Source organism: Oncorhynchus mykiss, chromosome 6 (assembly GCF_057628025.1).
Source record: "Oncorhynchus mykiss isolate SJ-2025 chromosome 6, ASM5762802v1, whole genome shotgun sequence".
Classification (NCBI taxonomy): Eukaryota; Metazoa; Chordata; class Actinopteri; order Salmoniformes; family Salmonidae; genus Oncorhynchus; species Oncorhynchus mykiss.
In genome coordinates this window covers 42,741,984-42,757,384 of record NC_143027.1, presented here as the reverse complement: position 1 = coordinate 42,757,384, position 15,401 = coordinate 42,741,984, and the positions used below count along the sequence as shown (strand labels likewise).

Here is a 15,401-nt window from a genome sequence, read left to right as displayed (position 1 = left end):
GGATAAAAGACCAGCCATCAACAATAAAGCAGTGGTATTGTGAGATCTTTTCAAAAGTGTTACCACTGGAGAACATTAGTGCTATATTTAGGAACACGGAAGGAGATTTCGATGCAATATGGGACCCCATTTTGCTATTTCTTCCCCCTAATCTTACAGATACCCCGAGAAGTGTCAATATAAACATTTTATGAGTCTGTTGGTCAAATGGACCCTTGTCGCTTTCTTGTATAAAGTTATTATGTTGTTGTATAGGCCTCAATACTTTGCTAATGGTATTTTACACACTACAGCCACATATTTTGTGACAGTAACATTAATAAAGGCATGTAAGGAACATAGCTTTAAAAAAAACATGATCTGGCGCACACCCAGAAAAATTAGTTTGTGTGGAGGTGCTGACTAATGGCAAATAAACTATAAACTAATCAAAATAAAGAAAGTCACACACTCCATATATTAACTCCCAGTCATTTAATGGGTATTTACTAACATTTCGGCAGCACTGTGCCTTCCTCAGGGTAATGTCATGAATACTTTAACCAGGTTATGTAGACAAACAGTGCAATTAGTTCAACCAATGACAAGAGTGAGGGGTGTGTCATAATGATTAAGTTAATTAAAATGAATTAGTGAAACTGTTAAAAAAAACAATAGTTTATGACATATAAAATATATTACGCTACTGTTATCATATTAGAAACATAATTGAATATTGTACATCATATTAGCATCAAAATACATTATTGTTTAATTCAATTTCACATAATTGTTTCGTATTTCATTTCAGATTTGTTACATGTAATCGTTTGGTTCAACCTTAATGTATAATGAGCATCATCAATGGGGTAAAATAGTAGGTGTACGCTAATAAGCTGTAGAAAGAATATATACGTTTAAGACTTGTTCATAAAAGAAAGAATTGTTCATAAAAAGGGCCTGAGATCAAAGTCAACATTCAGACCAATCAGGGGTCAATGTTTTTAGATAGGATATCCAGTAAGCCTCCCTTTGTAGTAGTCGGATCTCGATGTTACCTCCTCTCCTTGGTAGAGCAACATGCTCAATGCCTGTGTATTTGAGGGAGGAGATGGGATGGTTAGCTTCAACAAAGTGAGCTGCTACTGGATAGTCAATGTTCTTACACCTGATTGAGCTCAGTGTTCAGCTATGCGTTGTTTTAATTGTCTTTCGTTTGTCCTACGTAGGCTTTTCCTAATAAACAGGTGATGAGATAGATTACTCCTTTGGTCTTGCATGAGATGACACCCCTAACAGGGATTTTTCGACCTGTATGTGGGTGTCTGAAGAAAGACGTTTTTATAGTGCTATTGCACTGTGCGCATGAGCCACATTTGTAGTTCCCATTTGGGACAGGTCTCAAGAGTGTCTGAGTGGGCATGTCAGATCTCACCAAGCTATCTACAATATTGCGACCACACTTATAGACCACCAGTGGGGGTTCCTTGAAGAGGTGTGCGATTTTTATGTCTGATTGCAGAATATGCCAGTGCTTTTTCAGGATTGCTTTCATTTTCTCCGAACCCTTGGTGTACTTAGTGCAAAAGACAGTTGCGTTGTTTTTCTTCTTTGGTTGAGTTTTTAGTTTGAGATATTTTCATCATTGCAGTATCAAGCGTTTTGTCCTTGTAGCCTCCCATTTTGAATGTGTCTGTCTTTTTTTTTTAGCATTGCTGTCAAAATCTGTCTGGTGGCCACAGATTTGTTCAACCCTGCATAACTGGCTATATGGTAGACCCTTCTTGAGGGGAAGGGGATGCATACTATCCGCACACAGCAAGGTATTGCGTTCTGTGGGCTTTATGTGGAAGTCTGTGTGTAATGCATCATTCACTTTGATAATCTATAAGTCCAAGTAGTTTATTTTTCTCTCATCAGTCAGCATGGTGAATTTGAGGTATTCAGACCTCTTGTTTAGTAGAGTTTGGAGTTAATTTAGTTCCTGGTGACTTCCTTCCCAGAGCACAAAAACATAATCTATGTATCTCTTCCATAGGAGTATTTTAGAAAGTCAGGGGTGTGTCTCTGTTTTTTATAAAGGAGTGCTTCCTCAAATTGTCCCACATACAGGTTTGCATAGTTGGGGGAAAAGGGGGAGCCCATGGCTACACCCCGAATTTGAAGGAAAAGTCTGACTCAAAGACAGAGTAATTATCGGATAATACCAGTTCAGTAAGTTGTAAGATGCAACCATTGGATGGAGCAAGGGTAGAGTCTCTCTGCTGAAGGAAGTGTTGTAGCGCCTGCAAGCCTCCTGTGTGTGGGATGTTAGTGTACATGCTCTCCACATCAAAAGTGGCCAGCAGGGTGCCCTCTGGTATCCTTCCTAAGCCCTCTATCAATGAGATCATGTGACTAGTGTCTTTGGCATAAGATGAGAGATTCTCAACCATCGGTTTAATGTGGTAATCCACAAATTTAGAAATGTTGGATGTCACAGAGTCGATTGCTGCTACAATGGGTCTACCTGGAGGAGGAGACACTTGTTTGTGTAATTTAGCGACTGTATAGAAAGTTGGTATCTTGGGAAATTTCACACATAGAAATTCAACTTATTTGTTGGTGATTTGTCCTGATTCTAAATAGCTTTCCACTATGGATGAGATATTATACTGGAATTCTAGGGTAGGGTCACAATTCAGTTTGCGATAGAAGTCACCTTTAGATAGTTGTTGGCGACATTCATTCACATAGTCACATTTGTTTTGTATCTTTATTTTATGAACAAGTCTTATAAATTTATATATTCTTTCTACAGCTTATTAGCGTACACCTAATACGTTCCCCCTGTTGATGATGCTCATTATACATTAAGGTTGAACCAAAAGATTACATGTAACCAATATGAAATGAAATACGAAACAATTATGTGAAATTGAATTAAACAATAATGTAAGTTGATGCTAATATGATATATAATATTCAATTATGTTTCTATATGATAACAATAGCGTAATATATTTAATATGCCAAAAACTATTGTTTTTTTTACCAGTTTCACTCATTTATTTTAATTAACTTAATCATTATGACACACCCCTCACTACTGCCATTGGTTGCACTAATTGCACTGTTTGTCTACATAACCTGGTTAAAGTATTCATGACATTACCCTGAAGAGGGCACAGTGCTGCCGAAAAGTTGGTAAAAACCCATTACATTGCTGGGAGTTAATATATGGAGTGTGTGACTTTCTTTATTTTGATAGTCTATGTAAGGAACAAAAAGAATAATGATAATGAAATGAATGTTAGATTTTTTTGATTAAAGTAATTAAAAATGAAGAGCAGAGAACGGAAATGGAATGTATAAGTCTTATTGTTTTGGCTATGTTTTGGTGTTTGTTGGTTATGCTATGTTTTGGTGTTTGTTGGTTATGCTATGTTTTGGTGTTTGTTGGTTATGCTATGTTTTGGTGTTTGTTGGTTATGCTATGTTTTGGTGTTTGTTGGTTATGCTATGTTTTGCGTTACCTTGTTTCATTTTGGAATTCAAATATATGTACAATCTCTTTACGATGTTGACCTGAAACAAGGAAAATTATATAATAATAATAGTTGAAAAAGATGTATCAAAGAATGGTCCCACCACCCAAAGGACATCCAGCCAACTTGACACAACTGTGGGAAGCATTGGAGTCAACATGGGGCCAGCATCCCTGTGGAACGCTTTCGACACCTTGTAGAGACCATGCCCCGACGAATTGAGGCTGTTCTGAGGGCAAAAGGGGGTGCAACTCAATATTCATGTTTTGTACACTCAGGTTATATCCCGTATAGTGTATTTTAATAGCCCGAGTGCTAGTCTATTTGTGCTATAATGCCAACTCCCTGTCACTGGTTGTTTGGCTTGACAATAACAGCAATGGAGTTGGCAAGAGTACAAACAGATCACAAACATTTCACTTAAATGTATTCCAATTCCCTGGGCTCCCTGGTTATTCTGTTACCTGCTCAACACGACACAGCTTGTCCACCGTGCCCTGATATCGGTTCATACAGTCTTCAGCCAGGTGGAGGTGGGTAGAGTACTGAAACACAGGGAGGGTTGTATTCATTAGTGTACACAGTAGCAAAATCAATTTGCAGCCCGAAAAAAGGAAACAAGCATTTCTTATTGGACAAGGTCAAGGTAGTCCCTCCGCGTTTGAGTCAATTGTCTCCCATTTGGTGTCACACATTCATAGTCTTAATAGTCCACAGTGAAGGTCTTCTATGTGTTATATTGCATAGCTGCCTGGGGAACCAGTTGTCTGTCTGAGCATGTTGGGTGTATTATTTCTGTGCTGGGACATCCATACAGTATCATATGGCTCATCATGCTTACCTTGCTTAGCTCTTTCTGATACTGCGGCATCTTCTTCAGCATCTGAGACAAGTCTTTCATTGTGGTCTGTAGCAAATCCAGAACAGCACATCACTGTTAGACACATACAGCAGTCTATACAGTACAGAGGGTTACGAAGGACACATCGCAGTTCAATAATGCAGTAGGTCGGTAGGACTAATAAAGACTGAGTTGCATGTACCTTCTCTCCTGTGTTCATCTTTTTGGTGGCTGAGAATTCTTTGAGGGAGCGGGTCACAGCCCTGTTTGAATGTGTGAGAGGAATAGATTAAAAAAAAGAGATAAATAAAAGACCTATACAGGGCAGCAGGGCTTCCGTGCGTCTGTGTGTCCGTGCATGTATGTGTGTGAGGACCACGGGAGCATCCTATTTTTTAAAGTCTTACGTGGTGACTTCGGCAATATGCTTGTGTCTGAGACTCATCCACAGGTCATCATCCTCATCCAGCAACACCGCCTTCTCCTTGACCTCCCCCATCCCACTGGTGTCATACCTGACAGACAGAGAGAGCGAGAGAGCAAGAGACGAAAGCGAGAGCAAGAGAGGAGAGAGAGAGAGAGAGAGAGAAACAGGAACAGAGTCAAACACAGAGAGGTGTACAACATAAACGCTCATGCCCAAATGTTTACTTAGAACTAAATAGGAAGCTACCGAACAAGATGACAATTCCTATCCAAACAAAACGAGAGATGGACCTATTGCTAGGCTGTGCCAGAGATAGAGATCCTATAACATAGGGATAGAGATTTTATAATTCACATAGGGATAGAGATCCTATTGTTAATTCACATAGGGATAGAGATCCTATAATTCACATAGGGATAGACATATTATAATTCACATAGGGATATAGATCCTATAATTCACATAGGGATAGAGATCCTATAATTCACATAGGGATAGAGATCCTATATGTTCTCTGTAATTCTGTGGTGCGAGGCCCAGTGTGTTGTGTGCGATGAACCCATTGCTGTGCCAGGCTGTGCCAGCGTGGGAGTGTTTACTTGTAGACGTCGTTCTCGATGCCCAGCAGGTCATAGCCCATGGCTTGGAGGGTGAGTTCATGGAGGATGGGAGAGACTGGGTCAAAGCCTCGGTCCAGAATCAGGAGTTGAGAGCGAGATTTGTCCGGACCCTAGGCAGGGCGGAGAGAAAGAGGGGGCCATATTAGCTGACAGGGACAGAGAGACAAATGGCTGGACAAAGAGTTTTACATTATGATTTGACTGTACTATTGCAGTTTCATAACCTCCAAAACGTCATAACGATCTACAATAGATTCAACTATTTCATTATTGAGAATGATACATTGATTTGACATAATGACATGTTTCACTGTAACCTAAAGGACAAAACACACCGTGCTGGCGAATGGGTAAAAGCAGCGGGTGGCTGACCTATCGTACTTGTTTGATACCGTATTTATATTACAGTAGGTGTACTGTAATATGAAATACAGAATTGTACTTGCAACCAAGCTGCCTGTAAGATACTGTCAAATTCACAGAAATCCCTTTACAGTGTGTGTTATATCGGTTAAATCAGTGTGGCTTGTTGGTTGGCTGCTCTCCTGCCTCACCTCTCCCATGGTGGGGTCGTCTGCCTTGTAGCCGTCTAGCTTGTCCTGCAGGAGCTGAGCCAGAGTGGCACAGTCTTTGTACTCCCTGGGTCAAGACAACAGAGTGGGCAACAAACAGGCTGTTAGCTTTCTATCACACGTACAGAAGACTGACTCCTCCTAAGAATCATCTCAGAGGAGGATGAATGTCCCAATCCACAAGGATGCTATGTTTGGAGGTAGGTAGCTGCCTTGGGATTGATACATAGCCTATACATTCCATTCTGGTCTGTCTGGGACTCAAACGAACCACCAGCCACCACTGCAGAAGCCAGTATAGATGAAACCGGAGCAGTAATTGATATTGCTGTAGCTCTCTCGCTATTTCTTACCCTCTGTATCTGATGCCAGGGTATTCCTTCAGGGTGTTGCAGAGAGTGGCGATCTGCTCAGCACAACGCGCCAACATGTTGTGCTTGATGTCAGCCTTGTAGGGGCTGTAGAAGTCCTGGAAGGCATCTGTCTTGTCCAGGGAAAACACCTAGATGCACACAGAGAAATAATCAAATCAATGAAATGTATTTTATTAGGCTGTTTTTACATCAGCAGTAACAACTTGCTTTACAGTTACCCGTCCTATACACAAAAATGTTGGTCACTTTCGCAAAAATCCTAGGTTGTCCAGAAATCCTGGTTGGAATATTCCCGGAATCAGGATAGAATAAGCAAGAAATCTGTGAATCCTCCAACCAGGAATTTATGAATTTATGAATTTCCAGTGGAGATGCAGGGCCAGACCTGCAGGTGGCACTGTATCAGTGTGTGAGACTGTGTGGGTGAGGTAATGTAATCCTATTTGACTGCATTGATTCCCAAATGACTGACAATACAGTACGGTGTTGTAGGATCAGATGGGACATCTTTCATTAATTCCTCCAGCCTTGAGAAAGGCAGTTAAACCCAAACAGCAACTGCTCCCTGGGCTCCGATGATGTGGACGTCAATTAAGGCAGCCCCCCGTACCTTTCTGATTCAGAGAGGTTGAGTTAAATGCGGAAGACGCATTTCAGTTGAATCCACTCAGTTGTGCAAATGACTATGAATCCCTTTTCCCCTTCCCATTTCTTTCCCTTATGACTGATTTCTGAAATCAAATCAAATAAAGCTTTATTTATACAGCACGTTTCCGACATGGAATGCAACGCAATGTGCTTTACAGGAAGAAAAAAAAAAACAAATAAAACATTTAGAAAATAAAAGCTGAAATATTTACTACACAACAAACATAAGATAAGAACTAAATAATAACACAAACTGAACAACTAAAAAGCACCCTAAGGAAAAGCAAAGCAAAAAGAGAGGTGTGTTAAAATCTATTTTAAATATGTCCACAGTTTCGGTTCCCTGGCAGGCTATTCCAGAGGCTGAGGACATAATAACTAAAGGTTGCATCTCCATGCTTCTTGGTCCTAGGCTTTGGGATAGTTAAAATGCCAGCTACATACCTTAAAAGCATGTCTGACATGTACTGGGGTGCGCAATCGTGGATTGATTGAAAAACAAATAGAAACATCTTAAAATTCATTCTAAAACTCACAGGCAGCCAGTGCAGAGACCTTAAAACCGGTGTAATGTGTGCTCTCTGGTCTTGGTCAGTACCCGTGCTGCAGCATTCTGTATGTTTTGAAGTTGACCAATGGCTTTCTTGGGTAGACCAGACAGGAGAGCATTACAGTAGTCAAGCTTGCTTGTAATGAAAGCATGGATGAGTCTCTCTGTATCAGCCTGAGAGAGATTGATTTGATTTGAAATGGCCACACCTTGGCAATGTTCCCCAGGGGGTAAAAAGCTATTTTGGTCACATATCCATTTGAAATTTAGTTCAGAATCTAAAATAACACCTATGTTTAATCTTTGATTAAAATGTGAGGCTAGATTCTCTCTCTGTGCTTTGGTTCAAACGATAAGTACCTCGGTCTTGTCTTGATTTAGCCAGAAGAAGTTGTGAGCCATACAAGTATTAAAATCACTAATACAGTGTAATAATTTATCTGTAGAACTAAAATCCTCTGGTGACACAGAAATGTAGACTTACGTATTGTCTGCATAGCAGTGAAAATCAATGCTAGGCTTTCTGATAACAGTGCCAAATGCCCCATGACATACAGTAAGTGACAGTTTATTTCCAAACTAAAACTTCCTATTTCTTCTCAGCCATGCCTCCCTTCATCCACTCTACTAAACCAATCATGTGTGTCAGTCAGGCAGGCTCTCCATTTCCCATGCACCACTGCAACCAGCACCTTCAAACGCTCGAGCCCATCTGTTGACCGTCACATGACAACAATCCCTCTAGTGTGCAAACAACTTCCCGCTGTCACACAACCCTCCTCCGGCTCCCATTGGCTCCCTGGCCAGCATTTTGATGCATCCGCCAATGAGGTGAGGGATTAGAGATAGAATGGGAGGGAGGGAGGCTGGGCGACGTGGCATCCCCACACACCCCTCATCTCCTTCTCATCCCCACACCGTCCCCTGTAGGATTAATTCTAGAGGACAACAGAACAGCAGAGGATTGGAGGCACAGCAAAGCCATGGCCTGGCTAAAGCCACTCTGCTCTGGAACATTCCATCAGGATAAAGAGGAGAGGAGACTGCCCAAGCTCATTCAGCAATCCCTCCCCCACTCTTCCCCTACTCTTCCTAAACTCCTCTCCCTCTCCCACTCTCCACTGGTGTTTCCTTCACTGTGTCCCCTCCTGTTCACCCCCCCAATCATAATCCTTCCCCTTTCCTCCTCCTCCTCTCTCTCTATGTATCTCTCCCACAGTCTTTCTATCCCTCGCCAGAGACAGAGGGGCAGATAGGCTCTTACCTGTGACTCATAGGGCAGAAAGGCGATGTGGATCTCAGTCAAGGTCTTCATGGCTTTGGAAGCACGGGATTTTGTCAACAGATTGAACAATGTATCTGGGATTGCTGGGAGTTGGGGGGGAGTGAAAAAAAACATGAAATTATTGAAATTTGATGAAATTAAAGTATGAAAAAAAATAGGGAAATAGAATAGAAATCTATATACTCCTACAAAAAAAGGTGCTATCTAGAACCTAAAAGGGGTCTTCGGCTGTCCACATAGGAGAACCCTTTGAAGAACCCTTGTTGGTTCCAGGTAGAACCGTTTTGGTTCCAAGTAGAATCGGTTTTGGTTCCAAGCCTTTCCACAGAGGGTTCTACATGAAACCTCAAAAGATTCTACCTGGAACTAAAAAGGGGTTTTCCCTGGAACAAAAGAGGGTTCTCCTATGGGGACAGCTGAAGAACCCTTTTGGAAGAGAGAGTGTACTGTGTAAGGTTGACATTGAGTGTTGGTATTGTGGCAAAGAGGACTTGTCTGCTAGTCTGTTCCCAGTACTCGAGGAGAATCAGATATAAAGGCATCATCAGACTGCTCCAAACTCAAATTCATATACTGTATACAATACGTGATGGTACAAAGTGGTCCCATGTCTCTCCAATATTACTCACTGTCAGTGAAGAAGACGTGAGCTCCTCTGTATCTGGGCGACCGCGGGTCTCTGAAGTCATCTATGAGTGCCTCCACAGTCTGGGTAGGAGAAGGAACATCACAAATCTTACCAAAGAAAGCTAAAGCTTTTTTGTTCCTGCATGTCTCAGATGGTAGAGCATGGCGCTTCCAACGCCAGGGCTGTGGGTTTGATTACACTGGAACCATCCATAAGTAAATGTATGCATGCACTACAGTAAATCACTTTGGATAAAGAGTTAAGGGGCTGCAGGGTAGCCTAGTGGTTAGAGCGTTGGACTAATAACCGGAAGGTTGCAAGTTCAAACCCCCGAGCTGACATGGTACAAATCTGTCGTTCTGCCCCTGAACAGGCAGTTAACCCACTGTTCCTAGGCCGTCATTGAAAATAAGAATTTGTTCTTAACTGACTTGCGTACCACTCCGTGGTAAAGGTAAAAAAATCAAAAAAATGCATTTACTAAAACTAAATGGTTCCAATACCTCATCATTGGGAGTTATTAGGTAGATGGCCTCCATACTGGGGAGAGGCTCTCGCTTCTTGCCAATGTCTTCAACAACTGTACAGGATAGGAGAGAAAAGCACAGTCATTCAGTCAGCCTTTAAAGTGATGCTGAACGTTGAGCGTGCATGTGCGTGTGTGATGTTGACGGAGTGGTACTCACTGGTGATGCCATCTGACATGATATCTGTCATCTTACAGCAGGATGACATCATCCTCATGCTTAGCTTGTCTACTACCAGAACCTGGGGGAGGACAGGGACAGGGTTTACAGGGGGTCAAGGGTTGTATCCTAAATGGCACCCTATTCCCTATATAGTGTGCGACTTTTGACTTGGGCTCATAGGGCTCTGGTCAAAAGTATTGCACTATAAAGGGAATAAGGTGTCATTTGGGCGCAGACAATTACTATCATGTACTATCACATACACAGTCATTCATAACCAAGAATGTCATTGATAGAAAAGATTTGGCATGGGTAACCAGATCCTCAAAAAGTTCTACAGCTGCACCATCGAGAGCATCCTGACCGGTTGCAACGCCGCCTGGTATGGCAACTGCTCGGCATCTGACCGTAAAGGCGCTACAGAGGGTAGTGCGTACGGCCCAGTACATCATTGGGACCAAGCTTCCTGCCATCCAGGACCTACATACTAGGCGATTTCAGAGGAAAGCCCCAAAAATTGTCAGACTCCAGTCACCCAAGTCATAGACTGTTCTCTATGCTACCGCACTGCAAAGGGTACAGGAGCTCTAAGTCTAGGTCCAAGAGGCTTCTAAAAACAGCTTCTGCCCCTAAGCCATAAGAACAATTCATCAAATGGCCACACAGACTATTTACATTGACACAAACCCCCCCATTTGTTTTTACACTGCTGCTACGTGCTGTTTATTATCTATGCATAGTCACTTTAACCCTACATACATGTACAAATTGCCTTGACTTACCTGTACCCTCGCACACTGACTCGGTACCGTTACTGTTATTTTATTGTGTTACTTTTTATTATTTTTTATTTTATTCTGTAAATATTTTCTTAACTCTTTCTTGAACTGAATTGTTAGTTAAGGGCTTGTAAGTAAGCATTTCCCGGTAAGGTCTACATCTGTTGTATTCAGTGCATGTGACAACATTTTATTTTATTTGCCCATACCTTCCATTCGCCCTTCTTGTGCACCTTCTTGATGACATCATTCATAATCTCTGTAAACGGAGGAATAATTGATTAGCACACACTTCAACTTACATTAAACTGCTGAAAAGCACAAGCACTGTAGGCTATTGGCCCCTTGTGTCGCACCCTGATCCGTTTCACCTGTCTTTGTGCTATTTGCCCCCCTGCAGGTGTCGCCCATCTTTCTCATTATCCCCAGTGTATTTATACCTGTTTTCTGTTGCCAGTTCATTTTGTTTCGTCAAGCCTACAAGCGGTTTTTCCCGTGCTCCTTTCTTTCTCTAGTTCCTGTTTTCTAGCTTTCCCGGTTTTTGGCCATTCTGCCTGCCCTGATCTTGAGCCTGCCTGCCATTCTGTACCTTTCAGACTCTGCTCTGGACTTCTGACCTCTGCCTGCCCTGATCCTGAACCTGCCTGCCATTCTGTACCTTTCAGACTCTGCTCTGGACTTCTGACCTCTGCCTGCCATGATCCTGAACCTGCCTGCCATTCTGTACCTTTCAGACTCTGCTCTGGACTTCTGACCTCTGCCTGCCCTGATCCTGAGCCTGCCTGCCATTCTGTACCTTTCAGACTCTGCTCTGGACTTCTGACCTCTGCCTGCCCTTAACCTGTCGTTTGCCTGCCGTCCTGTTTTTGTAATAAACGTTTGTTACTTCAAAACTGTCTGCATCTGGGTCTTTTCCTGAGCCTTGACACCTTGTATACAGGTTAGTCTCCCAAGGTCATCCTTCCGAATCTCGTCTCGTTGAATCAAACTAATGGAACAACTTGAGCGAAGCCTGGGTATCTAAGCATAATGCTTCAGGTATAAAAGGGCATGTTAGATATTTTGGTCTAGTGAATTGTTAGTTTAGGTGGGTGACAGACGGTGTTAGCAGTGACGGCACAGACACAGTTGGAATTTAATGAGCTCCGGTGAGGGGTCTGAAGTGAGCAGTTATACCAATGTAACACTCATTACATCTGTGAGGAGTCTGGGAACCTGGTGCCCCGTTGGAACCATCTGGGAGACAGTTCATGCATCCCAAATGCCAGTCTGTGGTAATGGAGAGGGGGGGAAGGATCAGCTTTGAATCTATAGTTTAAAAGCTGGCCCATCTATCTACTGGAATGATTCAGTGAGAGAGACACACAGCAATCAGAAGACCTAATCTCTTCCAATCCTCTTACGCCACGGAACCGCCAGGGTCGCTATTTCTGGGCTCTTTCTGTGCCACTGGATGTGATGTCACAGGGAAACCTGTTGACACACACGCGCATGTTCGATTTTGGCTAGTATCCCAAAAAAAACTCCATTAAATACATTCATCAGTGTTATTTGATTTTAAATAAGTATACGTGTTAAATGAGTAGTAGCTACAGTGCCTTCAAAAAAAGTATTCACACCCCTTGACTTTTTCCACATTTTGTTGTGTTATAGCCTGAATTTCAAATGGATTAAATTTAGATTTTGAGGGACTGATCTACACACAATAACCCACAATGTCAAAGTGTAATTTTGATTTTAGAAATGTCTTGAGTTAAGTATTCAAACCCTTTGTTATGGCTAGCCTAAATACTTTCATGAGTAATAATGTGCTCAAAAAGTAACATAATGAATTGCATAATAAGTGTTTAACATTTTTTATGATTACCCCATATCTGTACCCCACACAAACAATGATCTGTATCAACCACAAAGACCAGGCAGGTTTTCCAATGCCTCGCAAAGAAGGGTACCTATTACTAGATGGGTACAAATAAAAAAAAGCAGACACTGAATATCCCTTTGAGCACGGTGAAGTTATTAATGACACTTTTTGTGGTGAATCAATACACCCAGTCACATCAAAAATACAGGTGTCCTTCCTAACTTAGTTGCCGGAGAGGAAGGAAACCGCTCAGGGATTTCACCATGAGGCCAATGGTGATTTTAAAACAGTTACAGAGTTTAATGGCTATGATAGGAGATAACTAAGGATGGATCAACAACATTGTAGTTGCCTTAATGACAGAGTAAAAAGAAGGAAATCTGTACAGAATAAAAATATTTCAAAACATGCATCCTGTTTGTAATAAGGCACTAAAGTAATTCTGCAAAAAATGTGGCAAAGAAAATCACTTCTTGTCCTGAATACAAAGCATTATGTTTGGGGCAAATCTAACACAACACATCACTGTGTACCAGTCTTCATATTTTCAAGCATGGTGGTGGCTGCATCATGTTATGGGTATGCTCATCAATGGCAAGGACTAGGGAGTTTTTTTGGTAGGATAAAAATAAAATGGAATAGAGCTAAGCACAGGCAAAATCCAAGAGTAAAAACCCTGTTCAGTCTGCTTTCCAACAGACACTGGGAGACAAAGTCATCATTCAGCAGGACAATAATCTAAACTCAAGGCCAAATATACACTGGAGTTGCTTACTAAGACGACATTGAATGTTCCTGAGTGGCCTTGTTTTAGTTTTGACTTATCTGCTTGAAAATCTAAGGCAAGACTTTAAAATGGCTGTCTAGCAATGGTCAACAACGAACTTGACAGAGCTTGAAGAGTTTTAAAAAGAATAAAATGGGCAAATATTGTACAATCCAGGTGTGCAAATCTCTTAGAGATTTACCCAAAAAGACTCACAGCTGTGAATGTTGCCAAAGGTGATTCTAATACAGTATGTATTGACTCAGGGGGTTGAATACTTATCTAATCAAGATATATTATGGTTTTATTTTTAAATTGAATTTTCTTCCACTTTGACATTACAGAGTATTTTGTGTTGAAAAAAAAAAAGAGAATTCAATCGATTTTAATCCGAATTTGTACCACAACAAAATGTGGGAAAAGTCAAGGGGTGTGAATACTTTCTGAAGGCTCTGTATATCCTTCATTCCCAGCTTAAAATGATTGTTACATAGAGCATGGATCCTAAAAGCCAGTGACAGAAGTATTTGGCTGTTGTGTCAGGATACACTATTAAACATTTTTTTCCAAAAGGGCTCTTCCGCTGTCCCCATAGGAGAACCCTTTTTTGGTTCTGTCACGCCCTGACCATAGTTTACTTTGTATTTTCTATGTTTTGATTGGTCAGGGTGTGATCTGAGTGGGCATTCTATGTTTCATGTCTTGTTTGTCTATTTCTATGTTCAGCCTGATATGGTTCTCAGTCAGAGGCAGGTGTTCATCATTGTCTCTGATTGGGAACCATATTTAGGTAGCCTGGGTTTCACTGTGTGTTTGTGGGTGATTGTTCCTGTCTATGTGTTTTTCACCAGATAGGCTGTTTTAGGGTTTCGTTACGTTCATTCACGTTCTTTATTTTTGTAGTGTTTGCATTGATTCGTGTTTTACGTTTGTTCATTAAAACATGGATCGCAATCTACATGCTGCATTTTGGTCCGACTCTCCTTCTCACCAAGAAAACCGTTACAGGTTCCAGGTAAAACCTTTTTTGGTTCCAGGTAGAACCTTCTGTGAAAAGGGTTCCACATGGAACACAAAAACGGTTCTACTTGGAACAAAGATGTTTCAACATGGAACCAAAAATAGTTTTTCAAAGGGTGCATGGCTCTCTGTTTTCTAAATTAATCTTAACATGCATTACCTCCATTGAAAGACAAAACAAGACAATGTCACAAATATATAACAATCAATCAACTCAATCAATGTTAACATTTCAGAAATCAAGAACAAAAATGTGCCTATATGCTTCATTCAAACACTGTTGTTGTTTTGAATATGGGTCGGGTGGGTTGATAATTGAGGTGACATGTCTGTCTATCAGTGAATGAGTTCTGTATCCAATTACCCAACTGGATTAGTTAGGGGAAATTTCCCCAATGCCCCATGAAAGAGTCAGTCAGCATCAACAAACGAAGAAGCTGCTTTGGGATGGGAGATAATGGCTGTATCTCAAATGCCGCCCTATTCCCTATATAGTGCACTACCTTCGACCAAGGCCAATAGGGCTCTGGTCAACATTTGTTAACTATATAGGGAATAGGGTGCCATTTGGGACGCATCCACTAAACTCCTCCTGTTTGTCTGAGCCGGACAACCACAACTATTGTCTCAGAAGGTAAACAGAGGAGCCAACCCACCGGGCCAAAACTGGTTGAATCAACGTTGTTTCAATGTAATTTGCCAATGTATTGTGACACGGAATCTACGTAGAAATACATTGGATTTGAAAAAAGTAATCAACATAAACATGTTTTTTTTGAGAGTTAAATTTCAAACAGGATTATTCTGTCATCGTGGTAACCAAATTTCAACA

General features: G+C 41.4%; 1 protein-coding gene across 5 annotated transcripts in view; it reads right to left on the bottom strand.

The window, feature by feature from the left end:
- The window catches only part of stxbp1b (syntaxin binding protein 1b), a 57,817-nt gene that overhangs the window by 22,971 nt on the left and 19,445 nt on the right, over positions 1–15,401 (bottom strand). For 3 of the 5 annotated variants that reach the window (XM_090237958.1, XM_021606545.2, XM_021606548.2), the window contains exons 2-13: positions 11,129–11,178; positions 10,138–10,219; positions 9,955–10,031; positions 9,453–9,531; positions 8,803–8,906; positions 6,320–6,468; positions 5,949–6,033; positions 5,374–5,504; positions 4,755–4,862; positions 4,550–4,610; positions 4,348–4,413; positions 3,971–4,051 (exon numbers count right to left, since the gene is read on the bottom strand). In XM_090237958.1, the coding sequence (XP_090094084.1) occupies positions 3,971–4,051; positions 4,348–4,413; positions 4,550–4,610; positions 4,755–4,862; positions 5,374–5,504; positions 5,949–6,033; positions 6,320–6,468; positions 8,803–8,906; positions 9,453–9,531; positions 9,955–10,031; positions 10,138–10,219; positions 11,129–11,173 (1,068 nt within the window). In that variant the 5' untranslated portion in view covers positions 11,174–11,178. Of the gene's footprint in view, positions 1–457; positions 1,071–3,494; positions 3,547–3,970; positions 4,052–4,347; positions 4,414–4,549; positions 4,611–4,754; positions 4,863–5,373; positions 5,505–5,948; positions 6,034–6,319; positions 6,469–8,802; positions 8,907–9,452; positions 9,532–9,954; positions 10,032–10,137; positions 10,220–11,128; positions 11,179–15,401 lie in introns of those variants that run through there. The other 2 variants (XM_090237959.1, XM_090237960.1) reach the window with 2 other exon arrangements.